Source organism: Stylophora pistillata, chromosome 14 (assembly GCF_964205215.1).
Source record: "Stylophora pistillata chromosome 14, jaStyPist1.2, whole genome shotgun sequence".
NCBI classification, from domain to species: Eukaryota; Metazoa; Cnidaria; class Anthozoa; order Scleractinia; family Pocilloporidae; genus Stylophora; species Stylophora pistillata.
In genome coordinates this window covers 9,510,087-9,537,822 of record NC_142532.1, presented here as the reverse complement: position 1 = coordinate 9,537,822, position 27,736 = coordinate 9,510,087, and the positions used below count along the sequence as shown (strand labels likewise).

The 27,736-nt window shown below is 39.3% G+C and overlaps 1 protein-coding gene and 1 pseudogene across 3 annotated transcripts; both read right to left on the bottom strand.

Annotated features, from left to right (window-relative positions):
• Positions 1-192: 192 nt before the first annotated feature.
• LOC111340650 (DNA excision repair protein ERCC-6-like 2) lies at positions 193-27,119 on the bottom strand. Of its 3 annotated transcripts, XM_022947525.2 has the most exons (24): positions 26,862-27,119; positions 26,633-26,721; positions 25,564-25,639; positions 25,100-25,173; positions 24,655-24,690; positions 23,026-23,271; positions 17,745-17,848; positions 16,428-16,556; positions 14,993-15,085; positions 10,263-10,466; positions 9,850-9,962; positions 9,412-9,590; positions 8,394-8,477; positions 7,498-7,646; positions 7,028-7,153; positions 5,692-5,874; positions 4,886-5,127; positions 4,501-4,600; positions 4,067-4,297; positions 3,079-3,884; positions 2,610-2,707; positions 2,139-2,287; positions 1,695-1,813; positions 193-1,189 (listed from the first exon to the last, which is right to left on the bottom strand). In XM_022947525.2, the coding sequence occupies exons 1-24, from the start codon at positions 26,975-26,977 to the stop codon at positions 274-276; spliced, it is 4,662 nt and encodes a 1,553-aa protein (XP_022803260.2). In that variant the 5' UTR covers positions 26,978-27,119; the 3' UTR covers positions 193-273. The 3 variants fall into 3 exon arrangements, with proteins under 3 accessions (XP_022803260.2, XP_022803262.2, XP_088602243.1); XM_022947527.2 differs by lacking the exon at positions 26,862-27,119 and having other exon boundaries at positions 25,564-25,704; positions 26,633-26,650; XM_088746117.1 differs by lacking the exons at positions 23,026-23,271; positions 24,655-24,690; positions 25,100-25,173; ... (1 more) ...; positions 26,633-26,721; positions 26,862-27,119 and adding an exon at positions 21,659-21,758.
• On the bottom strand, positions 18,579-21,308 carry LOC148716432 (uncharacterized; annotated as a pseudogene).
• Positions 27,120-27,736: the final 617 nt, after the last annotated feature.

Sequence of the window (27,736 nt, the reverse complement as noted above, 5' to 3'; positions counted from 1 at the left end):
AGTAATAGCACTAGGTCCGCCATTTGCCGTCTATGGTAACTAACCAGTGAGTCTCTTTATTTGCTGATAGGAGGTATCACCAGCAATTAAAAACTTTTTCTTGTTGGTGAGACCACTTATCAGCAAATCAAGAGGGTCACTAGGTAGTTACAATGATTGCGTTGATCAATATAGCAAGCGAAGTAATCTCAATTCGAAAATGCTGAGTCGTTTATCTCTTGTTACGGAATCGAATCTTGAGTAAATTTCTACGATGAGCTACCGAAGTGATCCCTAAATGAACTCATCTAATAACGATGTGCTATTTGCCTCCCACGCATTCGGTTCTTTTAGTTCAGTGTTGTTCAGTTGTTTGTCATCCTTTCTTTTAGAAATACGTAGCTCCCACTTGTCTAATCCTCTGTCACTATCCTCCTTTCGTTTTGTTTCATGGCTGGAAGAGTCGTGCATTAGGAATTCATCCAAAATAGAAACAGCAAAACGGGAATTGTCCTTCTCTAAACGAGAATCTCGGCTCCCTGCCGCAGAATTTTCATTAGAAGCTATTGCTGTCGATGGAAGATTCGCAAGTGCAAGAGAATAAACTGTCTCTGCCGTTGGCATGTCTCTGTTTCTCTTATCAACGGATCGAGTTCTTTCGTTGTTCATTGCAAAGTCTTTAACACAGCTCTCATCAGGGACTTTTATATTCCTATTCAACGCCATTGCAAATTTTGTCTCACTACTTAAGGAAGTTCTTCCGCCAGAACGATTGTGAATTTCACTTCTTTCCAGATCATCTTCAGAACAAGCGTATTCACCACGTAAATGTTCTCGCCAGGGCTTTGATTTCCCATGCGATCTTTTGGACGTTTTACGAACCAACCTTTCCCGCGTCTTCGCTCCAGACCGCTCTCCATTCTTGACGGTCTGTTTTCGGCTTTGGCTTTCGGCGAAAAAGTCTCCTGTTAAGTCTCCTGATAAATTCGGATTCTTGTGGACGTAAAAGCGCCTCAACATTTCCCGCCTTTCATATTCGCTGCAATCCATTACAGCTTTGGCGAGGTCGACTTCAAAGGTAAATCCGAACAAGTCCAACATCTCCCGAAAATGTCGTCGACGAATTCCACGAGGAGTCGAGCCGATAAATACAGTGCTGTTTCCAATTTTCTTTATCATGGTGTCATTACCCTCCGCGGATTCATTTGATCTAAAATAAAGCAGGAAAGATTGAACAATTTTCTTGTCTCCTTCATTGTGACAGGTGATTTATCAGAAAACTGTAACATTTCGCTTTTGTAAAACATACGGCTTAAGGTGAGATAACTTTCTTTGCACAATCACACTACAGAGGAAGATACATTTAAGTCCACCTTAGAAGCCTAATGCCATCCGTATCAATCTTTCTTCATCTCTAACCATTCTTGTTCCTTTCTGATATATATTCCTACGAACTTAGTGCTTGTTTTTCTCACCATACAAATATTTTCAGGTTTCTCTCAAGTTGAAGGTAATCAAAGGAAGGAAAACATATATGTTGTAAACGTTATGAAGTGGGTGAGTGTCGTAACCAGGCAAAATATGAGAAGGAAACCAAACGGGAGACAGCATGTACAAAGAATTAACCTCATCTCGCGGACTCACGAGGCCAGCCGAGTAATAAACTAAGTTACCAAATTAAACAATTTTCTTTAACTTCTCTTACGAAACCATACCTGTGCAGTGTTGATTGACAGGGTTGAGTACTCTCCGTTTCCGGTGGTTCTGCAAGCCGGAGGACTTCCGGTTGCCCGTAGCGTCTACCCTCACCAAGATCATCACTTTCATCACTGTTCTGAAAACAGCGAAAATCAAATAATGGAACTAATTTGCGAAGGGATTGACACAAGGAAATAGAGTTAAGCCTCACTCCTTGCGAAGTTATCGTTTGTAACCTTTCATGGAAAAAAAAAAATTGAAAACTTGCATCCAGCAACCAATCGGGAAAAGTAACGGATTTATTCTCTAATTCTTTGTTGGTTGGAAAAGGAGTATATTTGCTCTTGGAATAAAAACACATTGAATATGTTTTTGACCGCATTAAGATGGAGTTCAAAAGCATGAAAACGGACCAAAGGAAAAAAAAAATGATAATTAAAAAAAAAAAGAGCATTGCATACCTCCCAGGCAGGAAAACAATTTGCTGGCTGCTGAGAAAACTGCCTGAGCTCAAACACATCCTGTACTGCCTGTTTTGACATGTGATTCTCTGCTTCGCTCGGTCCGACGATATACCTATTGGCATGTGTGTAATGCACTCCGCACGATTCTGCAGTAAAAAAAAAAAAAAAAAAAAAGAAAAAAGAACACAACAAACCAAAACAAAAAATGATTTAGCACTTTTAAAAATTAAGTTACCTTGCGGCTTGTAAGTCTCGAAAATTTTGGCTCAGATCCGGATTCATATTCTCATTTGCTATATTTTTTACTCCCTCTTACCTAGTTATTATCTGTGTAGTCTTTTTCCTTCTAAATGAAAAAGCAACCTCATTCTGTTTCCTTTTGCTTAGTGATGGTTTTTCACGCCGTGAAAAAAAGGAATCAATGATTCGGGGTCTTTGACAATGTTAGTCATGCCCCGCAGAGCTTACCTAGAATTTCTTCCAACGTGTTTTCTTTTCTCGCTTTTTTCACCTCTGCAACAGGATGGCTGTCAACCCTGCAGCTGTCGGCTTTCTGCCCAGGATATCTATCAAAGGAAAAATTACTTCACTTAATATGACTCAAGGAGCTCGAGGAGCATTTGACTGGCGACGGAGTGGCGACTGCCATGCCATGTTTCTTTAGGAGCCAAAAACGTTACAATCCTTTTTTTCACGGGGACTAGAGATTAAAAGGAAGATACTGCCCAGGTGTTCATTTTAATCCCTTAAAATGTTTAAAATTGACTCATTTGACATCTTAATATGAAGCCCACCAACCTTCAAACTAGACTTAAATTGAATGCGTCAAGAAATAAATTCACTAGTAATGGCACCTGTAAAAGAAAACTCTCAAAGTTTGACACAATAGGTTTGGTTCAGATTCGCTGAACAAATGAGAGGGTGTATTGACATTTACCTTCGAAATCTCTCTCGACCATCTTTAAGTGCAGCTTTCTCCGGCATCACTGCAAGCCTTCTCTTCTTGAAAACTCTTCCTGTTTGCTTTCGTTTACGCTTGGAGAACAAGCATTCGTCAGAGTAATCTTCATCGCTTGACGAAGACGTTCTAAATGAATGCCTCAACTCCTCCTCTGGTTTCCTCTCTTTGCCGCACGATCCTTGGTCGATTGCATCTTCCGCCAAAATTTTGCTGGTTATTATTGATTTAAGTCCGCTATCACAGTTCGGAGAAGGACGGATTACATCGTAACTTTCTTCCTCGATAGAGGCAGGGATTCTCGAGTAGGAAACACTTGCCTTTTCTTTTACTTTTGTAAAGTTATTTGACGAACTGTTCACTCCGCTATCATCATCTGATCTGGGGAACAGCTCAACAGAGGGGCACCTCCTCGTTTTATTTTTTTCCAGAGAGCTTTTAGCTTTCGTATCTTTGGAGATAAACTTGTTCCTAAGAGTTTCCGTTTCAGGGAAATCTTCACTATCACTTAAAAACATCTGACTGTTGTCAAGTTCGTGCAGAATATCTTTCTCGCCATCATGAATACCCTTGCTTTTCATTCCATCGAAGGAACCCCCACCGTGTTTTTCAAAACAACTATGGTTTTCAATCAGTTTATTCTCTTGCGACGTGCCTTCAAAACGGGTCTCAGAAACTTGTTTCTTTAAGGTGGTTCTTGGCTGATCATCAACAAATTGTGACGCGAGTTCTTCAATGTTATAAGGATCTACATGAAATTTCAGGTTTGTAGAGCCGTCTTCGTCCTAAAAAAGGAAATAATTTTTCATTCTGTAAACCGTGTTTTATCAGAAATTTAGTCGCTTCATAATGAATAGACGCAAATAAACGAGCACTCATGTTGACGAATGAATGGAGGGCATTAAATGGAGGGGATTGAAAAACGGAATAGATTGAATTAATATTCAACACCCCTTCTTTCAGTTACCTGGCCATCTTCCCGTTCCTTGATGTGCGTCAACTCATATTCCACCACTTTATATCCAGCCTCTAGCTTCTCTGTTCTTCTGATGATATCTTTGGACAAACTGGCACCTTCAGCTCGGTAAGAGAAAAGATTCTCAAGTCCGAACAGCTCGCCTTTCTTGTCCTTGTCACCTTCAACACCTGTGAAGTATCGCCTCTCGTTTGTTCCTCCAACTGCCATGCTAGCCAATTGCTACAAAAAAGAAAGAAAGGGGACCACAGGTTGCGAGTTTGAGACACTATCGTCTGCTACCGTGTCGCTGTCTTGAGCAAGATACTTTCCCCTTACGTGTCCTTGTCCTTCCACTAAGTATGCTTAATGTTCAGTAGCCTGCCTGTCTGTAGGGCTAAAATAGGGGGAACCAACCAACACACGCGATATAAGATTTAGGTTACCTGCTTGTAAACTTGTCGCAAGTACATCATTTCTTCGATTGTCCCCAAAGATATTAAGCGATAGATCCTCACATCTCTTCGCTGTCCAATGCGATATGCTCTGCGAAAAAAAGGAGGAAAAATTCCTCATTTTGGGAATTATAGACGCCACATATAACGCACACAAAAAACTGTCAGATAATAACTATCGGATCAGGAGCAGCCCCAAGCCGAAATCAATGCAAAAGTAGAGTCGTTCTTTACTTCACTTCAGTTCGTTCGCTAATTTCACTAAGACTTCTCAATGATGATTGCTTGTAATATTTTTCATTTGCTCTGAATGACCGCTGTGATTATTTTTCTAAAATGGTCCAGAGTAAAAATGTCATCGAGTCCCTCCAAATACCTGTCCTGAGCCTGTAAGTCACTAGACGGATTCCAGTTCGGGTCAAATATTATAACAATATTAGCTCCGGTGAAGTTCAGTCCCAGTCCTCCCGCTTTAGTTGAGATAAGACACACAAAGATACTTGGGTCGACATTAAACTCGTGTACCAAACGGGTCCTGTCAGCAGGCTTGGTTCCTCCGTCCAAACGACTGTATATCAGTCCTTTACTGATTACAAACTCTTCTACGATGTTAAGAAGCTGAAACAATGTTACAGAAAATACATCATTTGGGTGTGCTGCTATAAAGTCCGTTTGGGACCAGTGGAATTCATACTTTTTATCCTCACCAGGACCACGGTGTTGTGATCTTATGCAAAACATTTTACTCCCACAATGCCTCTCTCCGTTAAGGAGGAAAAGCGAAAGCAGGAAGGGGAAAAGAGGGGAAGGGTGAATAGAGGGGGAGGGGAACGGGGAAAGGGGGGAAGGGGGAGGTGCACGTCAGACTGGCATCCTATCAATGCATACTAGTCGCTTTGAGCCACAGAAACCGGAAGAACCTCAGGAAACTTTAGGAACTATGCCTTTTGTATGCTCTGTTATGGATAAGAAAGAAATTTCTTTAAAACGTAATTCAGCGTAGGAATGTAAATAAGCAAAAATTAAATTTGACATCTTCGGTCCTGCAAAACTTACAAGAAAAGAATTGAGACTAAATCAATTCGCTGTACTATTTAACAACCATTCCATTAACCTGGGCGAGCTTTCGAATAGCCAAAAAAATACACTATGTGGCGTGAACAGCGTTTATACTGTACCCACCTGCGTGGATCTCGAGAAGAGGAGTACTTTGCTGTGGTCTTCTTGGAAAACTTTCATCAATTTTTCAAGTACCTTCATTTTTCCACAGTACTTTGGGTCTGATAAAAGTTCAAACGACGACATTTCCGCGCAGCCGGAAAATTCTGGATATCTTGCAAATACACGCAAACAAAGATCTTTGGCCTGGAAAAACAAATCAAGCAAAAATATTATTATCCCTTTTGTCTCAAATCGTAGAAGCTTATTGTGATAACTAAGAGAAACACTTTAACATCTCACCACTTCGATGATTTGCTTACTTTAAACGCCTTAATAAACCCTTATCTCTGTAAAACTACCCTTCAGAAAACGTTGACGAAGTTGTTGTTTTATTTTACAAGGCTATGTATATAGTTTCGTCACGAAACGTCCTTGTACGTGAAAGCCCGCATTGGTTTACCGAAGGGTTTTTGTCAGAGAGAGAAACGTAAACTGTAAATGGTATTTATTCTATCTGAGCGATCGAAGAATACAAAAAGATGCGCCATGTAGTGTATTTTGGTTCTTTGGTATTATTTAAATGACTCTCTTTTGAAAGCACTGGATGTATAAACGAGTTCCCCATCTCGTGGCAAGGGAAGGGGAGGAGGAGGAAAATGGAGGAGTTTACAGTATTGTTTAAAGAGGATCTCTAAATTAAGCCATCAGTAGTACCACCTAAGAGGGTAATGGGTCGTCTTCAAAAATACCATAAGAAAATAAATGGTTTCAGGGTTAGCAAAACGTTTTTGAAAAATTGATCACAGCCAAGGGTTGAAAACTGCTACGAGCCTGCCACCCTGTCACTTTCAGTTATCCTTGTCACCTGCAGTTATCTACTTGACAACTACATTAAACTACTAAAAACCGACAATTATCTCCCTGCCGCCTTCAACTGCCTAACTGCAATTATCAACCGTCCATCTACCTAACTGCAATTATCAACCGTCCATCTACCTAATCTGCCTGTCACCCTCAGTTATCAACCGTCCATCTACAGTTAGCTACATTCCACCTACTTTAATCTGCCTGTCACCCTCAGTTATCAACCGTCCATCTACAGTTAGCTACATTCCACCTACTTTAATCTGCCTGTCACCCTCAGTTATCAACCGTCCATCTACCTAACTGCAATTATCAACTGTCCATCTACCTAACTGCAATTATCAACCGTCCATCTACAGTTAGCTACATTCCACCTACTTTAATCTGCCTGTCACCCTCAGTTATCAACCGTCCATCTACAGTTAGCTACATTCCACCTCCTTTAATCTGCCTGTCACCCTCAGTTATCTGCTCATCACCTACAGAAATCTACCTTTTTTTGCTGGTTGAGTGATTGCCTGACGGTTGGTGCCAACAAAGCGGCGTGATTTGCAACTTTAAGAAGCAGTTGAAAGAACCGCATGGTCACGGTCTTGATGTCCTCAAACTCTGAGCTGAGCTATTTAGAAAACAAAACAAGCGACAATTATCAAATGAATGTTTAAAATATTTTGATCCCACTTTTTCTTCTCACTGTTGGTGCTTATAACTGCGAAGACCTATCTATTGAAAGACGTTCTATTCAGTTTAAATTTTGGTGCTGATTTGAAATCCAGACCCTAAGAAATAAAAAAGGCTGGAGGAAGAGAGGTATTACAAAAAACAGATTAGAACTCAAAGAAAACACTTTCTACCCGGCTCAAGCATGGAACACACAAGTAACCTACGATTTAACATAAGTTTAAATTTTCCGCCTGATTGATCGACTCAATTGAAAATTGTTTCAACATTATCGTAATTTACCGTGTAACAACATTTCCCTCTGTCCTTTCCACTGCCGCAATCACATGGGAAGTTTTTCTTACGGATCAGTTCAACATCTGGGCTCTGTAGAAGGGTTTGGTAAACATCTTCCTGGAATGGTGTTAACGGGCAGAACACCACCACCTCGTCTTCCAAAAAGAAAAAAACAAAAACAAAAACAAACAAAAACAGTTGAACAGGTTAGTCTAGCCCAAAGCAGAGTATGAAAATGGTGTGGAACATTTAAACAACTTGCTAAAACAAAGTTTTCATCCAAATGCCGTTTGCCGCGAACTGACCACCGTGCTAACAATCGTGAATTTGCGGTCTGAACACGAGTTGAACGGTTCACAGTGCCAGAAGCATTTAGTTGTCTCACGCTACCTAGCATTTTTTCAGGTACCAGTACCCATTTACACTACCTGGTGGAGATAGACATTATGGGCCGGTTATTCAGAAGAGGTTTAAGCCAAACCGCGGTTTTACGCAAGCAGTGGGCCTTACTCTCTATACGAGTGTTGTTTTCGTGAAGTAAACGTCCTTTCAATATAAGCTTTCGCTCCTCTTGACACTGTTCACAAAAATAGACGTTCAGGTAAAGATTCAGCTAAATTCCAGATAGTTTAGGATGCGGTTTGGTTAAACAACGGCTAAACTTTGTTTAAATGACCGGCCCTATGAGAGTAAATTGTCTTTCATCAGAAAAAAATTCAATCCACCCGCCAGGCCTAGAGCTCAGACCTCTCAATACAGCGTCCAGCGCGTCAACCAACAGGCCATCACCTCTTTCCTCCCGACAAACATGGAAAATTGTTGAACCTCGTCAACTTGGCAACTTCCGGTCCCACTTCCCACCCAGAGACACGACCTAAGTTGACCCTTTGCCCACACCTTACCTTTTTTAGGTAACTGATCTGCAATGAGATCTTTCGTTCTTCGAAGAAACCATTTTCCAATTCTATCTTGAAGATCTTTAGATCCTACATAAAATAGAGAGTACGAACATAATGAGAGAAAACTAGCCACCAGAAATAAAAACACAAAAATCGTCAAACAACGAGAAGAGAAGACTGAAAAGGGCAAAGTAAAACCAGCCAACGCCCAAAAAAAATTGTAGCGTACCATCCCTCGGGAGACTGTTTGGTTATGTCAAAGAAAATCGGTACAAAAAAAAAGAGTTAAAAAATCTCTCCCAACTAATTCTTCCCGTGTTCCCTACTTGACTCGTTTTCTATTGATTTTTATTTCAGTCTTTGAGGGCCAATTTTTTTTCCCTCACTATTTCTGTGAAGAGCCTCCTGAAAATCATTTTTGAGCGACTGGAGGCCTCCTCCTTCAATATCTATTTTCTATTAAATGATTAATCCTGTCTTCAAAAGAACCTAAAAAGGGGACATGTCGGAGTATTATTACTATCTAAACAGTTGTACCAACTTCGTCACTCCAGTTGCAAAGATCGAACTTGATTTAGGGTTCATATGGGGTTTCTCTGTCAAAAGCCAGTCAGAACAAAGTTTTTCAAAGTCTGTCCATGGAAGCAGGCACTTAAGACTTGAGGATTGTCCTTGAGCCGTAAATATGTGTTCCCGCAGAAAATAATACATGAAAATAACATGCCGCAAAAGTAATCTTAAGTTGCTGCGTCATTGCATGAGAATCGCGTGTTACCCCTTGAGATTTTGAAAAATTCAATTAAATGTCGTTAAAGTACACGATAATTCAAAGAGGAATACGAGATGAGAGAACAGCTTTGAATTCCTTGTCACTGTTCTACTACTACCCCTTCTCCCCCCCCCCCCAAACTACAGTTGTTAGTTTCCTGAAGATATTTGTGCAGTAATTAGTGGAATCCCACAAAAAGTCAGACTACGAGGCCTCCGCCAAAAATATGAGGTGTAAAGCTGAAAAACTCACTCTTTCTTCCCACAGCCAGTTCTCTTTTTGTTGCGTCAAAAGTCTGTCCTTTCAGCATAGGTTTGCCAAACTCCTGATTGAAGTTTTTAGCTGTTCCCAAACTTCCTGGGTTTGCCCAGTCCAACACACACCAGAACTCCTCCAATTTATTCTGAAGTGGGGTCCCTGTGAGGCCATATCTGATGTACAGGAAACCAATTATATAAAACAATTTTAACCTACAACGAAATGTTAAGCAAAACAAAACACGACATCCTTTCGCACTGCCTTTTTTTACTATAAAGTCGAACAATTACTAACTTGTTCGAGTATAATTAAATGCTAAACAAAGAAGCATTGCGCCATAAAGTCTCATTAATGATGTTGACCTAGCTTGACAAAGTACAGAATTGTCTATAGTTACATGAGTTCAGGTAAAAGCATTCCAAATAGCGTTACCTTCTCTTCACATTGAGAGCTTTAGCAGCCACTGTTATCTGAGCCTTAGGATCTTTGAGGCGATGGACTTCGTCCATGATTACAGCTGACCATTTGATTCGGTTCAAATCAGTCTAAGAGAGAGGAATAAAAAGAACTTAACTTTATTTTCCACACTTTCGTCTGTTTGGAAATCCAGATTGTTTTTCCATCCCTTCCAGGTCCAGAAGCTAGGTTTTCACATTCCAAATATTATGAACCGAATTCTTACTTCAATTCCACCTCAACAAACAAACTGAATCCACTTCACTTTAGAACTTAAATAAGTGCCTAAATATGTAAGGATGGGATGAGGACAATTCACACAGATTTGCAAATGAAGGACTTAACAAGTTTTGGCTTCATTATCAAGACAAGGCGCATCATGAACTCACTAAATAATTTCTCATGGTCTCATATGTGGTCAGCACTACATCTAGTCGCCCTCTAGAGGCCCTCTCCAGGATGGACTCCCTTGTGGTACCATGAAAGAGACCCGTCTTAAAATGTCCCCAGGTTTGCAGCTCATCCCTCCAGTTGAACATGACAGAGCCTGGACTTACTACCAGAAAGGTACCTGTCTGTGGGCTGACCTTTTTCTGGTTGAAAGAAAAAAGGATAGCATTGGGTCGCAAGAGACGTCACTAATCTAGATACTTACAAAAATGCCTTCACTTTTTCGCAAAAAGGCGAAAGAAATGTCGCCATATGAACAATGTCGTCATATAATAAAGTGCTTATTGACTGAGTTTGGTCGGGCCGAATAGCAAATATTTGGCCCTTAGTCATGACGCATATACCTCACTGTACTCGGTCCGTACGTCATAACCTCGAGCCAAATGTTTTCCCGTCCGGCCCTCCCACTCAGTCAATAAGTACAAACTCTCTAAGTTATCAAATAAGGCGGCTTAAATAATTACACGCAGTTCTTGCTCGCGTCAATATGGTGTCAAGCATTTTGCTATATTATAAACTGGTTTATTCATGTAGGATAACAAGTTAATACAGGTGTTACTGATATGACAGGTTACAATAGCAGCATTGTATGCTGTCAAAACAACGTGACTGACCGGAAAATTTCTTTCAAAGTTCTATGTTTGTAAATGAAGCCTATTTACGAGTTTGAAATCCAGATTGATATTTCAGTGATTAGAAACGCTATAATAGTTGTTAGTGGCTTTCCTTCAATATCAAGGAAGATCATTTCTCATTTCAATATGTCACTGAAGACAAACAAAGAGGACAAGATGCTTTTTAAAAACCTGTAATCAACTGCGCTCGTAATAACTTCAGAAGTCTAATCATGATATTAGTTTAGACAATTTCTTGGGTTATGAACAGATAGAGCACTATAAAGTAGACCTAAAAAATGGAAAACTGGTTTTGGTTTCTTGGCTGGTCTCTTTCAATTGTGACGACGCCTGGAAAAGGATTCATCATTTTCCTTCTTTGGAGGAAACAGCTCCGCACTAAAACCAACGCCTTTATTGTTTCACTTGCAGCAGCGGACTTCTGAGTCGGAATGACAGTTTTCCTTCATTATTCATTTGCAACAAGCTAGATAGGTGCAACTCAGAAAATCCCGAGATGAATTTTGCGAGAAACCTTTTCTCGTGCGCACAATCGATTCCGAGTGATTACGTACGTTACAGAAACAGGGAAAAACGTTTCTATGCATTTACTTTGGGAAAATTTAGTAAAAACCGGATTAAACGACGTTTGAGTGGTGCTCTGCTAGTTACTATTAAAGAAACATTGAACAATAGCTAATATATTTGCAGATCATTTCTCTGTAGCAGGTGAAACCAATTTAGGCAGAAACCAATTCTAGGCAGCGTCGTAGGTTAACTACTAAATTTGAAAAGGAAACTATGCCTCGCATCGGGATAAACAGAGGTTCACAGCTGCCAGTCTATACACGAAAAAGAGAAGGCGCGCATGCATACAGGTATTTGACGTCACATAATTCACTCCCACAATTGTCAGATTGTTTCTGTCGACAAAACATCAAGACTGTGTCAACTAATAGAAACCGCAGACGTGGATTTTCTTGGTTATGTTTTGTAATCTGTCAGAGCAGAAATATGACCGTGACTTGAGAGCTGCCGTAGTTTATGTGTACTTGTCTCAATGGAAGAATTGCGCTTTGGTTCGCTGTTGTGTCATTTTGAAGGACATGTAATTTCATTGTAACTGTCACCAAAGAAAGAGCCGAAAACGATGTTTTTCAAATTTGTAAATTGCTAGAACACTTAACTTGGTGTCAGTTTTCAGTTAACCTCCTCGGTTATTTGCTTCTAGTGACAACTTAGTGGAAAACTTGTTTGAATTCTTAGCTGATTTCTGAAGCAGAAATAAATATGTAAAAAAAACGAACGTAAATAGATTCTGGATTCAGTCTTTGCAATGTTGAATGAAATGAACCTTTTTTTAAAACACAACCGAAAAGTTTAAACTTTTTCACTTTTATTAATTTTCAATGAGCCAAAAGTGAAAGAAAAAGAATAAATCTTACTATATTTTGATCACAGAACTGTTTTTATTGATAGACTGGGGTATTAGTTTCTACAATCGATTTCTGATCAAATCATTATAAAGTACCAGACGACTAGAAATACAAAAAGGTTATTTTCAAAATTGTAGACGGACTTTAATTAAAGCAGAGGTTACTCAAAGCTATGGTTTCATTACATTCAATTTCTGTGGCCCTGTAACAGCTGGAATTGGAGAAAAAAACCTTTCATGTACAGATTGAACCAAACTTCATCACACTGAAATATGACACAACTTCGTGCGCAAAGTTATTAAGCTAAATTTTGCAGGATCGTACAAGTTATCAACTTGTATGTTCAGTCCGTCGCCTCAGTAAGTTTCTTGCCTAATTCAGAGAACGAAAGCTTGACAAAAAAATGAGTTGCCGCCGCTATTGCCGCCAGAATGATAGGGGTGGGAGCGCTTGCCTGAGCAAATGTGGCCTGGGTTCGAGTCCTCCACTTGGAGTCACATGTGGATGATCACCTTTATTGTTAAATGTAATTCTCCTCCTTCCTCTAGAGTCTTTTTCTTAATTTCTTCCTTCCGAAAAGGTAAAAGTAACAAAATTCAATCTGGAAAATCATTACTGATAGTAATGATAGTAGGAAAATCATTACTGATCTCATCTTTACTGCCATGAGTTAAGCAATCCGTTGTTAAAACAAACTTCTGGTAGAGCAGCAGCAGGATCACTTTCCACCGGACAAATCAGTTTTCAAGTTTAAAAGCAAAAACCATTCAGGGATACACGTACCTTTATAGTATTTTACCAACGAGTGCGATTCTCGAAAGAATTATCCCTCTTTCCCTTCGTTAATTTTTAGAGAGAAACAATTAAGTCCGTACGGCCCGTGAGAGGTTATATCCTTTCCAAATACCAAGTTACCGGGTTAATAAAATTCATGACTGCTTAATTAGGACTAGTAAGATAGAATACTAAAACTGGATCCCGAAAACTGCTTCCTTTATGCAGCTACACATTTCGTATTTCTACAACTATTTCTACAAGGGTGATCTTTAGCTGGGACCGCCATGTTGATTTGACGGAACAAGAAATCTTGCTGAGAGCCAAGGAAAATTATCAATAAAAATGCCCGAACCGACAATAATAAAATATAACCCCCATAGTACCGGTAAAAGCTTCGGTTTTAGTTCTCGGCCCTTGAAATGCGTTTATCGCATAACATCTCCCTTGAACTCATCAGAGATGCAAAAGGATATGTAACAATGGACAAAATACTAAACGTTTATAATATAAGTACTAAGATTTGCTCAGTGCAAATTCACCAAATAAAAATCTGGACCCCGATTCCGAGTAGAAAAGTCAGGTAACGCTTTGTTAGGTTGAAAGCTTATGTAAGGTTATTTTTTAAGAAACTCTTCAACTGTCAGTCGTAATCCTAAATTTCTTTGAACGGGTTTCGTAATCTTTTTTCTGGAAATGAATTATTTTCTCGCTTTTTAAAGCATATTTGAATGCCGCAGAGTTTGCTACTTTTTTGTCTTTTGTGGTCTGTTGACAGTGATTCAGTTTAAAGTTACTTACAGTTGTAATATCTTAGTACTATTATTCACTTGTTAGGAAACATCGCAAAAACATTCACGCGAGGACTCGCTTGTCCGTGTGCGGTTGTTCGCAACTCGTGAGTAAAAATCGTACGCGATCACCAACCATGAAGAAATCTATATTTAGGTTACATGAAAAGTGTGACGGTGTCGTTAAACTCTGGAACCACAAATCAAATAGGTATGACAGCTCATTGATGAGATTGAAATAAGAAGAGATAAATAAAAAAATCTTATTTTGCGGCTGTCAGTAATGGGGGTTCAAAATTTACCTGAGGATCCCCATATTAAAGGGAGAACTGAAGATTGAAAGTTTCTTCCTGGCTGAACAAGAAGCTTAATAAAAAAAAACTGAAACCGAAAAAAAGTCATGATCTACTTCGTGCAAAGTTCAAAATGCTGAAATTGAAACAATCAGATAAAGCAAATATTTGAGTATCAGTTAACCGTTTCAACAATATGCAATATTCTTCTATAAACAAAGAAAACTGTAGTACGCTGGCCATAGAAAATTCTCAAAAGTAAAAATTCAACTTTCAGTGCTAAAAAAAAAATCGTCGAGCAAGACTGAAATATAAGGTGGCTTCCCACAGGGGAATAAAACAAGACACAAGTAAACACATCATGGAAAACAGAAAGAGCTTAAAAAAGGCATCATCTTATTTGCTCTTCACTTTCCTTTCTATCCATAGTTAACTATGTTCTATCTAAAGCCGCGAAGTTCCTATAAAATGCTGAAACCCTGTTTTGGTATAGTAATGGAATAATGGAAGATAAGACCAAGATCATAGCAAAAAACCTTTTATGTGTACTGATGATCATGCGTAAGTGGTCAGATGAATTCTGACCACTGGAAGCAAACTCACTGAACGCAATCAGCGCTAAGCGGGGAAAAATTAGCGCAGGCCATTGGCAAAGTATAACTGAGCAGGTTTTTTTTTTTTTTTTAACGGAGGGAGAGTATAGTAGAGAAAACCAAAGGGAATTTCGTTCACCCTCTAATCTCAGATTGATCTAACCGAACCTGTTTTCCATGCGCCTTTCCATCCATGAATTTGTGGAAGATATCAGCTTTGGTTCCAGTTTTACCCAAAATGGCAGCGATGAAAGATATGACCTGGAAAGCATAAGTGAAGGTAACTATTATTAATCATACGATCCGTACACTATGCAAGGCTGTTTCTTCTTATAAGAAAAGGGCCTGAAAAATAATTGAGTAACTTCTTTCCCGGCTTTTACAAATTATGTGGGAGCACATTAGCGAAATGTTGAGAGAGAAACTGAAAAACACTTGAAGCCAGGAGGGTTGTTTCATCTTATTAATAGGTATTTCAGAGAATTGGTTTTCTACTCCTAATCCGCTCGGCGACTAGTTTCTCGTTCTCATTCTAAAATGTACATTTATCTTCGTTCTGCAGGGACACCTTTTCTTCACTTTGTCCCTTCTTGTTTCATTACACATAAAACCCCGTCACAATACAAAGCGCACTTTCTCATCAAAGGTACACGGCTCAAAGATGAGTCAGTCATATTAATGAGGTTGAGATTCCTAAGATGTTATACGTATGCTTTATGAATGTCAAGCTCAGATAATCTTGAACCCCAACAATCTCAGAAAAGGGTGAAGATTTCCCAGGACAATATTTAACTTAGGTCTATCTACAGAATAAATAGTCCAATAATCGGTTTGCAATTCTCCCCCCTAGATGCACTGTGTTTGTTTGTAAGGAGAAAGTAAAACTATATGTCTAACACTCCAGTGACTGGAAGCGTGCAGTCAAATCAAATCAAAGAACGAACTGCAATGTTATTCTATGTAGTCTTTGGGGGAATTGGAAAGCAATACTTTTACCGACCAAGTTATTAATATTCCTTATCATCTTTGTTTCAAAGCTTCAGTACAACTTTTTACTTTTAGTTTCATAAGTTACACAATCAAGACAATGTACAAGGCACATTTCTTTCCAGAGGTAACTGAGAACTAAATTAGTGACGCTGTTTATGTTACTTTCCAAAATTCAAATAATTTGGACGTAACTTTGATGAAATATTATCTCAGAAGATTTAGAGTGCCAATCAGTCTGAGAAATGAGTTAAGATTGGATGCAACAAAACTTCAGATCAACTTAGTATGTCTTAGTAAGATGGAATCGGTACACTTTCCCCATGAAAGTAACTCGGGAAATTAAGATTAGTTAAGCAGTAACTCACCTTACATCTAGTTTCATTATGCGATAAAACCCATATTTTATGTGGGACGCTGGGAGAACACGAGAGGGCAAGTGATTTACATCCTTCTCGAATGCAATCGGTGACTTTCTCTTTTCGCTTGCCCCGTACCAGTCTCTGGTGGCCTATATATGCCAGGCTATATGGTATTTCAGTTGGTATTTAGCTTTCCAAACATAATGATCACACATGTGGTAATTAAAAACGTACGGTAATTAAAAACTACTCACCTGAACTGTTTTACCCAAACCCATGTCATCTCCGAGGATGGCGCCAGTATTTTCAGAGTAGTGTTGGAACAAGAACCTGACTCCGTCTCTCTGATATTCCCGCAAATAGGAATTGAGTGTGGCTGGAATCTAATGGAAACATCACAAATCTCCTTTCGTAATCTCTGGTAAACAGTTGTACGACTGTCTTCACAGATGAGGGAGACAATGGGGTTATGATCTACTAGCCTACGTATTCCGAGGTTTCCAGCCACTTATTAGAATTAATGAATGTGGTATTGCGGCAAAAAAGGGAATATTTATTTCTCAAAACTCTCCAAAACAGCCAGCTTCCCGTATAATGGCTTTATGTTTCACGTATTTTTCAGGGAGTATTGGGTACATGGTGCAAAACCAAACGTTGAATCTGAAATTTGTGATATCAGGAGTGGTAAAATCTCTAAATTAGTTGAGTCAATAAAAAAATAACTCAAATCTTCCTAGTCGCTTTTCATTGCTTAATTTGATTAACGCAGCACCAGAACTGGTCAAATTCGACAGCAAAATTAGCTCGTTAAGTGACATTCTCCTCAGCTGTTCAACAACCATTTGAATACTACTGATCAGTTTACTACTGATCAGTTTACTACTGATGAGTTTACTACTGATCAGTTTACTACTGATGAGTTTACTACTGATCAGTTTACTACTGATCAGTTTACTACTGATCAGTTTACTACTGATCAGTTTACTACTGATCAGTTTACTACTGATCAGTTTACTACTGATCAGTTTACTACAGATCAGTTTACTACTGATCAGTTTACTACTGATCAGTTTACTACTGATCAGTTTAGAAAGCAGATATCGTATAATTTAAGGGGAGCTGTGTTAGGTTGTAATATGAATGCTAAGCCAAATAATAAACGACTCCCTTCTTCATCCTTCACTCATTCTTCTAACCAAACCCGATAGATGGCTTAATGTCCCTGAAAAGCAATCTTAAATCTACCCGCGTACAGGAAGAATATTGAAATCAACACCACACTGACAACAGACTGACAAGTGTTAAAAACGGTAGTCTACTCAAATAAAAAATAAAACAACAAAATACTTGAATAAAGTAAGAAAACAAAAACTTCTTAAAACACCTCTAGCAAACCGTTGCGGGTTCCAAGTAACACCAAAGTAATGCTGAACCTTGAAAAGGGTGATTATTGAGAAAAGGATTTTTTGGAAAGGAATTGCTAATAGAAGTTGCATTGTTTTAAGCATTCAATAAATGGATTTTGGGTACTGAGCTTGTTTTATACATTATTTCCTAATGATGATGCCAACCTGAATCACTGGAACAACTCCAGGTTTGGACAAAATCAAAGGGACTGTGGGGCCCAGGGCCAGCTCTGTCAAAGATGGTCTTATCATGTCTTGATCATAAAAACCTGTTCAAATTGTTGAAATAATAGGAAAATACAAACATAATAATTGTTGAATATTCCAGAACATCAATAAGTATGACCTCCTTCTTATTGATAAGTAATTTGACAGTTATCCTTGCTGCAATATACAGTGTAAAGAATATAACAGCCACAGAAACCAACTACCTGTATGGTGAAACCAGCCAACAAAAACATAAGGGGAAAATTAAGTGTCGAAAGCAACAAGTAGCAATAAGCGCAAGAGAGAAAAGAGCCACTTAGATAGATAGCTTTATTAGGGAGTAAAATCATTGCAGCCTCCGGGCCGGCTGAAATACGACTTACTTTACAATGGAAATAAATTATCACTTACTCTAAGATAACTACAATAAAAGCTACAAAGTGTAATCTACAATAAAATACAATACGAGAAGTGTCAAAAACTAAAATACAGATAATTAAGATAGCTACTAATAATTAAAACTGTTCGCCATGATAAATGTGTTTTTGAACCTATTTGTCTTACAAATCGGTAGCTTGAAGTATCTCTGGCTGCGGGTGCGATAGGTGGACTCGTTGCGTGGAGGCAGTAGATCATGGAGCTTGTGGTTTTCGTCCGTTACAATCTGATCAAATTGAGCATCACACAAGATTTCCCTCCTCTCGTACAGTGACGCAACGTCAAGAGCTACTAGAGCCTCAGCGTAGGATAAGTCAGGTTGAATCATCCGCAACGCGCGTTTTTGCAACCTTTCCATTTCATTGGACAGATATTGCGGCAAAGAATGATGAAAAACTGGGCACGCATATTCTAATACAGGGCGTATACATGTCGTATAGAAAAGTAGCATATCCTCAGATGGAACTTTAGCGCGCTTTAGCTAGTACAGACGCTTCGCAGCCTTTTTGCATATAGATTCTACATGTGCGTTCCACCTGAGGTTGTCCGAGACTATCACTCCTAACAACCTTGCAGATGAAACAACTTCGATTTGCTTGTCATTGATAGTAATATGATCAAACAGACTACCTGATCTGGAGAATGATATTCTCAGTTCTTTACATTTAGACTCATTGAATTGGAAACCATCAACTTCTGACTGTCTTACAAGTTCATTTACACGTAATTGCATGTAGCTAGACTCATTCTTCAATACTGATTCGGCAAGAGTGGTGTCATCAACGTATTTCCAAATAGTTGTGTCTGCTACAGAAAGATTATTTATCATGATAAGGAACAGCCAGGGGCCCAATTTCGTCCCATGTGGCACCCCTGCAGGAACAGCTTCCCACTCCGAGAAGCAATCGCGACTCAGTTTTATCCTTTGCTTACGGTTCGTTAAAAAGTCCATGATCCAGCACAAAATCGGCCTTGGAATATCGTAGGAGGAAAGCTTCCGCGCCAGAACATGATGGTCAATCAGATCAAATGCCTTCCGGAAGTCAAGGAGTACAACTCTCGTAGTCGATCCATTTCCATCCGTTGACTTCGCCCAAGAGTGAATCATACTAATTAATGCATGCGTGGCGCTGGATTTAGGCACCGTACCAAATTGCTGAGGGTCGATCTTTGAGAGGACAGCGGGCTTAACATAAGTGTCGATAACGTACTCCTCCGCTATCTTTGACAAGATTGGAGTCAGGGAGATGGGTCGAAGGTGTTTGTTTATGTCCTGAGCAGGTCTTTGCTTAGGCACCGGCACGACATCCGCTTCTTTCCATGAATGAGGGAGACGACCTTCGCGATAAGATAAATTGAGAATATCTGCTATCGGCGCTGCCAGTAAATCTGCATTTTCTTTCAACACCCACCCTGGGATACCATCAGGACCATGCGCTTTGCTTCTGTTCAGTTTCGTCAATTTCTTATAAACCGACTCGTTTGATACAACAAGCACAGGTTGTTGGGTTGCACTGTTAGAGGGTATTAAGACAAAATCAGCAGGGAGTGGAGAGAAACACTGCATAGGCGAGAGAAAGGCCTTATTGATGGTGTTGGCAAGAGAGATGTCATCTGAGGGCTCATACAGGTGTTGCAGGGACTTCGTGACGTAAGATCTTTCCGTGAAAGCCGGAGAAGAGCCGCTAAGCTTTTTGATTTCATCCCACCACGCGGACGGCCTACACTCCTTCAAGTGCTCCACCTTCGCTTGAAAGTACTTAGCCCGACACGCTTTTCGTTCGCGATTCACGCGATTCCTTAGCACCCGAAACTGTTGATTATCCCCACGGGAAAGGGCGCGCTGGCGTGCTTGAATAAGATCTTTAAGTGTAGATGTGATCCAAGGGGGCTCAGTAGAGTGCACCCTCCGGGATTGAATAGGAAGAATATGATCAAGTCCTGTTTTTATGATCTGTTCCAGGAGCAAGACCTTTTCGGCGCACGTTTTCAAGGCTCAAGTCAAGGTGTTCACATCTACAGCATCCAAGTAGGTGCCCATTGCTTGGCGCTTACTGGGGCGCAAATCTCTCGTCTTACTAGTGATAGTGGGTTGCTTTACATGTGCTCTCTCTTTCGGTTGGAGCTCAATTGAGACATGGTCAGATAAACCGAAAGGCGGGCGTTCGATGGGATCCTGATGAAATTCAGAAATATTAGTGAGGACTAAATCAAGTGTCCTTCTGCCTCGCGTTGGAAAATGGACTATTTGCTTTAGCTGGAAATTATTACGGAGGCGTGTGATTTGCAATCTGTTAAAATCCCCGGCAATCAAAATACCACAGTTGGAATAGCACGATTCAATGGTTGATAAGCACTTGATTAAATATTCCATTATTGCTGGGTCACTGGCACTTGGCGGATGATAAAGCGTCCCAACAACAATAAAATTACATCCCCTTGGGAGACGGAACGGCCTAAGTTTTATCCAAAGCATTTCGAAAGATGGCTCTTGTAACTCAGCCAGAACAGTGAAATTGATCGTATCCTTGATGTACATACAAACACCGCCGTGTTCAGATTCGACTCTGTCCCTGCGAATAATATTAAACCCCTCTAAAGCAACCACGTTGTCATGAATAGAACTCCGAAGCCAGGATTCTGTGATGCAAATACAATCCAAATTTGCATTTTGAACAACATGGCGTAATTCATCGATCTTAGGAGCCAAGGACATCACATTTGAGACCAAAAAAGATGGAACATAGGTCGACGACAAACCTCCTTTTGGGCTTGCGGGGGATATGGTGACTGATATCAAGTTCGCTGGGTTTCGGGAACGGTGAAGTCTTGTTAATGTAGCAACACGGTTAGGATCCCGTGGTCGAGCAACACTGATCAGATGGTAACGATCGTTTCCTCTATCTTTGACGAGACGTCCTGCTCTTTTACCGCGGTATCGTGGCCAGAAGGTCTTAGACAGTCCATTAGGAAGTCTTACTAAGCGACTAAGAGCCATCTGTTTGATTGGCAAGGGAAAGGATGCAAGCTAAATTAACTACAGAGAGATAAGAGTGCAGCCATGTGCGGCGCATTTACATACTTGTGAGAGTAGGACAAACATATACATGTACTATGTGACCATGTACTATGTGACTACAGTCTAGGAAGTGCAGAAAGGCTGCAATACATATATGCCACTCAAACCTAGTATCAAGGTACAAGTACAAATAAATTTCATATAGTAATAGCTGAGGTGGTTTAGGATTGATATGAAAAGTTCTCATTGAGAGACCTCGTCACTGTTAAATTCAGGGGTACATGTATCAAAGTAGGCATTTCATTCTTTCCCTAAATGACAGAAGTAGATGTTATGTTAGATACATTGTCCGGGAAGGTCAAGTTTATCACTTAAGACAGTTTCCACCAATGAATTGACAGACTGTGAACTGGACCTTGAGGTTCCTGAGGAGTTCCTTGTTGATCAAAGGTTGGTGTACAATGCCTTGCGACAAATAAAGCCCAACAAGTCCCCAGGCCCTAGTCTGATTCCCAACAAGATCTTAAAGGAATTTGCAGTGGAATTGTGCCCCGTGCTCACTGACATTTATCACTCGTCGTTAAGACAGGGCTATGTTCCACCTCAGTTGAAGGAATCACTGGTCCGGCCCATGCCTAAAGTGTCACCTCCCAAGTCTGTGGACAGTGATTTAAGACCAATTACTCTCACTGCTCAGATAGCCAAAATCATGGAAGGTTTCACACTTAGCTCCCTGTATAGCCAAGTTATTGATAACATTGACCCCTTGCAATTTGCCATACCGGGAAAATCAATGACACACGCCTTACTTTACATTTTACACTGTATTTTAGAAGCCCTAGACTCTGGACACTGCTATGATAGAATTTTATTTACTGACTTTAGCAAAGGGTTCGATCTTGTGGACCATAATGTCCTTTGCACTGATTTGCGTAATCTTGGTGTACATAATGTCCTAATTGCCTGGATTGGATCATTTTTGTCAAATAGATCGCAGTTTGTTAAAATAGGTGGTGCTACCTCGGGTCATGTTGTACCAAGGGGTGGTACTCCCTAAGGGAATAAATTAGCCCCCTTGCTGTTTGCAGTACTTGTCAATAACCTGGCCAGGCAATGGAAGATCAGGGCTAAATATGTCGATGACCTTTCAGTTGTAGAGATTATACCTGGGTGTTCCACTAGTGTTCTTCCATTCATTGCAAGAGATATTTACACTTATGCTAACGAGCATGGCATGCGCCTTAACCCTGTGAAGTGCAGGGAGATGTTTAGCGACTTCTTGCACTATAAGTTGCACCATCCCCCTTCTTTACAGCTTTCTGGGTCTGAAATTGAGCATGTCCACAAGTACAAGTTGCTTGGTGAGTATGTTACTGATAATTTATGCTGGAATACGCACTGTGAGTACATTGTTCAGAGAGCTTGCAAACGCCTATTCACACTACATTGTCTGAAGAAGTCAGGTGTTTTGGAAAGTGAGTAAGTTATCGTGTACTCCAGCCTGATTCGTTCAGTGTTAGAGTATGCCTCCCCAGTTTGGGCAAACCTGCCTGATTATCTTAGCCTCCTAATCGAGAGTGTGCAGGTAAAGGCCTTAGAAATAATCTTTCCTGGGCTTCCCTACAGGGACGCACTTGTGCTGCATGGTCTTTGCACTCTCTCTGATCGGCGTGCTGCTGCATGCACTAAGTTTATCCAGAGAGTTCAGGACACTGGTGTCCTTATTATTATTCAATAGATGAACAGTGATCCAAGACAGGTTGTTTTTTGTGAATAACTTACCATCTGCTAGCATTTCATCATCCACATATGACTTATTTCTCTTACTGCTTTTCACTTCAGCCCTCTTAAAATTTGTATTTCCTGATTTTCCAACTGAGCTTTGTGATTTAGCACAATTTCTGCTGTGTTTTATCATCTTGCACTCCTCTTCCACATCCTGAATGACAGAAGAACTGTTTTTCTTGTTCACTGAGTTCCTCCTGCCAAGTGGTTTAGTGTTATACTGGACAGAAACATCCAATTTCCCTGTTAAAAAATATATCTGTAATTAATAAAAAAATTACCAGGAGTAAAACCCAGGATTGCATCCTCACAAAGCTTTTACTCAATGGTGAGTGATGGCTTAGGCCAACAAGGTATTAAATACAGTGGAATCCCCACTGAGGGGACACCCAAGGGCCAGGAAATGTGTCCTCTGAGTGTAAAGGCTGGTTGCTCTCTTGTTAATTATCAACTAAAACTCAATCTATTTCTTTGGCTTGGAATCTCCTGGAAATGCGACATCAAGCAGCCATATATATGTATGAAAAAATTTAATCAACACTGATGTCTGTGATCCTGCGTACAATGGTTTAGAGTAAGTATTATCAGCAATCACAGAGTAGAGTGTGCTAAGTATGTCTTGGAAACTAGAACAGTTCCTATCACATAGTTTACAGTTTTACGTGTTCAACTACAATGGTAAAGTTCTCTCCATCTCTACAAAGCAGTCAGGGAACAGGAACTGTTTGAGCTGCCTTATAAACATGAATGAGTGGTTCAGTTGTCTCCCAAATAGAGGTTAACACCAGGCTGAGGAACCCACAAAAAATGTCCCTTTCATCTAGCACATAGAGGTGTCCATTATTTTTCCAAGGTTACCAAAATACATAGTTTCTATTTTGGAGGAGTCCCATAGGAAAGGATCCCTTATGGAATTCAGAAATTATTATGAATGCGCTATGTTGTATTTAGCAAAGAACAATGTTTAAAAAGGGAACATACAAAACACTCAATTGCTAGGTACACAACAACTTAGTACATACTTACACAACTCAACCTAACCTTAATAACATGGACAACTGAATAGATTTATACTGCTAGTTATATAACATTATGTAATGAAAGGCAATCACACAATTCGTTGCAAGTTAACAATACATAGTCAACACAAAGCTTGGGTCCTATTTGCAATCACTATTACAGACTGTTCCTGTGCAGCAGTCATATCAGCATTCCTCTTTCAACCATTTAAAAACTCTTTTCTATTATTCTCATGTTATTCATACTCTTGTTTCTACATATTCAAATCTTGGATCTATCTGAAGTCAGTGTATTAACTGACTTAGTTTGGGAATAACTGACCATACCATGGAATAAAATGGTCAGGAATGATCCGACCATCGAATAAAGTGACCAGATACAGCCAGGAGAGTAACAATTTCTAAATTGTTACTTTTAGAAATTGTTACTTTTAGGAGTTAAAGAGTTAGGGAAATTTCATTTTTGAGCCTTCTCTCTATCTTGGAGTTTCCAAAGAAATCTTTGATGAGTGTTGTCCCTGAAAATTCCTTGAAGGGGATATGGATATTCTCCTGAGCTGGAAAATATAATCTTAACCATACAATACACATACTTTACTATCAATACCTTTCCATTTACTCCTTGCTTTTGATTGTATATGATCTATTTGACAAAGTGAAATGATTAAAAACATCACAAAAGAAATGGATACTTCAAAACACTCTTCACTTTGAATGACTATTTACAGTCCTGTACATCTACAGTCAAGCTTCTCTAAGTGGACAGTTATAAGCAGTTATTGTACCAGTGACTTGTAAATAATTTCAACTTTGTTATTTAACTTTAGTTCTGGTCTGTACATGTATATGTACAACAATCAAGACTGAAATAGGTGCCTGCAGTTCAAATGTAAAATTAACAATCTCAAATATACTAAACCCAAATAGAAATATACTCTATAACTCTTCTGTGATTCAAGTGGCAGGTAGAAATAAGACCCCCCCCCCCTCTAATAAGGAAACTGAACCAAACATAAGTTGTCCAACTACTGAAAATCACTGATACAATGTACCTCCTTTTGATTGTGAATCTGCCTTTTCCCGTTGGACACTTTCTATAATTGCTTCATAGTCACCATACTTAAATCTAAATAGGAATTGTAAAATACAGTGCAGTTTTAAATTCACCTGTAGGTGCTCATGGCATTTACTTCAAAGTGAAGTAATAGGGGAGTACTAATTCAACAAGATGCATCATTGTTATGGGTCCCTTTTCTAGTTTTTTCCCCCAAATTAGGGCTGTAACTGGTAATTTCATCGTTAATCCTCCCTTGTTTTCTTTTAACACTAATGTGTCTCAAGGCTGATGTGCCATATGAACCTTGAAAAATAATTTTTGATCCTCATTTCATTTCTTGCTACATAACTTTTCTTTCTGGCAACCATTTTATGACCTTTGGTCAACAAAATTAATAGTGAATCTGAGGAAAGTTGAGCATAGAGGTATGACAATATTGTTTTCTTGGAAATTACTGACCTCATGGCTTCTTTAGCTTCATTTCCTTTCAGATGAGTAAAGAATGTAGTGCATTCTGTTGTTAAGGTTTTAACATCTAGAGAGGGGTCAATTATGTAAGACATCTATTGAATTTTCTCCCACAGAGTAATGACTAGAAAACTATTTATGGCAAGGAAAGAATATAGTTTCAAATTCACTCAATAAGTTAAAAATATCACAATTTAGAACACCACAAAGGTAATCATAATAAAAGCTATCATACACTGAAATGTTTAAAAAAGATAGTATTTCATTCAAGCATGCAGGATTTTATTTCTAATGGGCCCTTGTACAGTTGTAGCTAGCTATGCAATCATTCCAAGCAATAACTGTCCCATAATTTTCTTCAGCAGGAAGTAAAAGAACAGTTCTCAAAGGAAAGCAGAAGAGTGGAACATGCAATTAATAACATGTTCTAGTGTCCTCACAATAGACATTTCAGCAAGCTTTTTCCCCTATAATGCACCAATTAATTTAAAGCTTCAACATTCCCTCAATCCCACTCTGCCCAAGGGAACCCAACCCAGGGGTATTTGACTGTCATCTCTACTTGGGAAGGGTGGGGAATTTGAGCCTTGCTTGGCTGGAGTGGGTGAATTTGAACTGGAAGGGTTAAATCTTTCCAGTAGAATACAAGTGTTATATTAATAGTTAGATATGAAGTATGCAAAAGTGAGGAGTTCACTTCCCCGAGCAAAGGTCTTTAAGGTCTAGGGATCTGATTTGGCCTTAAAAAAAAAAAAAATTGAACATCACAATTGCTCCAAATCAAAGATAACCTCTCCAAGCAATCACTTTCTTTGCCTGTTGTTCCTTTTCTTACAAAGTCATCATGATCAGGGCATTCTACTTTATTACTCTTCAACGCTATTACACATCAAGAAGAGATAAAAGAATAAAAATATAAAAATATAAACATAGCTAATAAAAAGCATGCAATTTATATTAAAGAGCCACGGTAGACTAGTATTAGAAATGTATATAATAACACAGAAATAATAAATCAAAAAAATCAACTCTAGACAATCGCACGGAATAAGTTTCAAACCTGATGTATCTGTTGATGTCGCTTCATCATTCAAGTCTGAGCAGTTTGCGCCATTGCCTTTCTTCCCATCAACCTTGAACTCAATGTGACTGACGAGATAAATAATGAGAATTGGACACTTAACAGGTTTAACTTCGTGAGAATAATCGAAATCTCCTCTTTTAAAGTTGAAAAGTTCACTAAGAAGGATGATTTTTCAGGAACCCTCGAAACAGAATGTGGAACTTACTGTCTTGTTTGAGTGGCTTGTTTGTTTACATTTTTTCCTGACTCAACATCAGCTGTTTTCGAGTCCTCTTCATCTTCTGTTAAATCATCATCTGTGGTGGATCCCTCGCATTCCATCTTGATCGGCCTTAATTCTCTCTTTTACTCAAATCGGGTGGACTTTTAAACGAGAGAAATTCCACATTTGGGCGGATTTCTCTCAATGATATCATTAATTCGGAGCTGCCGCAGCGCAATTCAAATTAATTACAGTGTAAGACTCCAATCCTTAGAACTGTTGCAGAATGACGGATCTTTGCTTTAAAATGGCTTTAAGATGCCATAAATCTTGACGCTAAAAACCTTGATTCGTTGGAAAAGTTTAGATCTGTAGATATTATATGACGTGCACACAATGTTGCGTAGTCAACATGTTTCTGAGTTTTCGCGCGGTTGGTTTCTGTGTGGTGTAAGACGAAAAGAAATGTCGCAAGGCGTGGAAGAACGCTGACCGGTGTTAACGTAAAGCGCTCCCTGGTTGTGAGCACAGGTGTATGGTGGCAGAGAACTGCCATTAAAAATAATCAAATCTATAGGAATTATTTTTGTTATTTTTTTTTAATTTCGATTTATTTCTCATTTTTCTTTTTAAAATAAAAGCAAGTGAAAGTAAAATGTAAAATAGAAACAAAATGAAACCAAAGATAGATGAAATCAAATCAAAATTAAGGTGGCTCGTACCAGTTTCCTCGCGCGGGGAACAGGTCACTCTTGCGTGACGCGCGCGAGAGAAACGTGCGAAAGAAGCGCGAGATCAAAAAGATGAAAATTCAAAACAAAGATGGCGGCGCGTGGAATTTTTTCTACTTTTGTGAGAAGTTTACCTAAGAGCTTGTA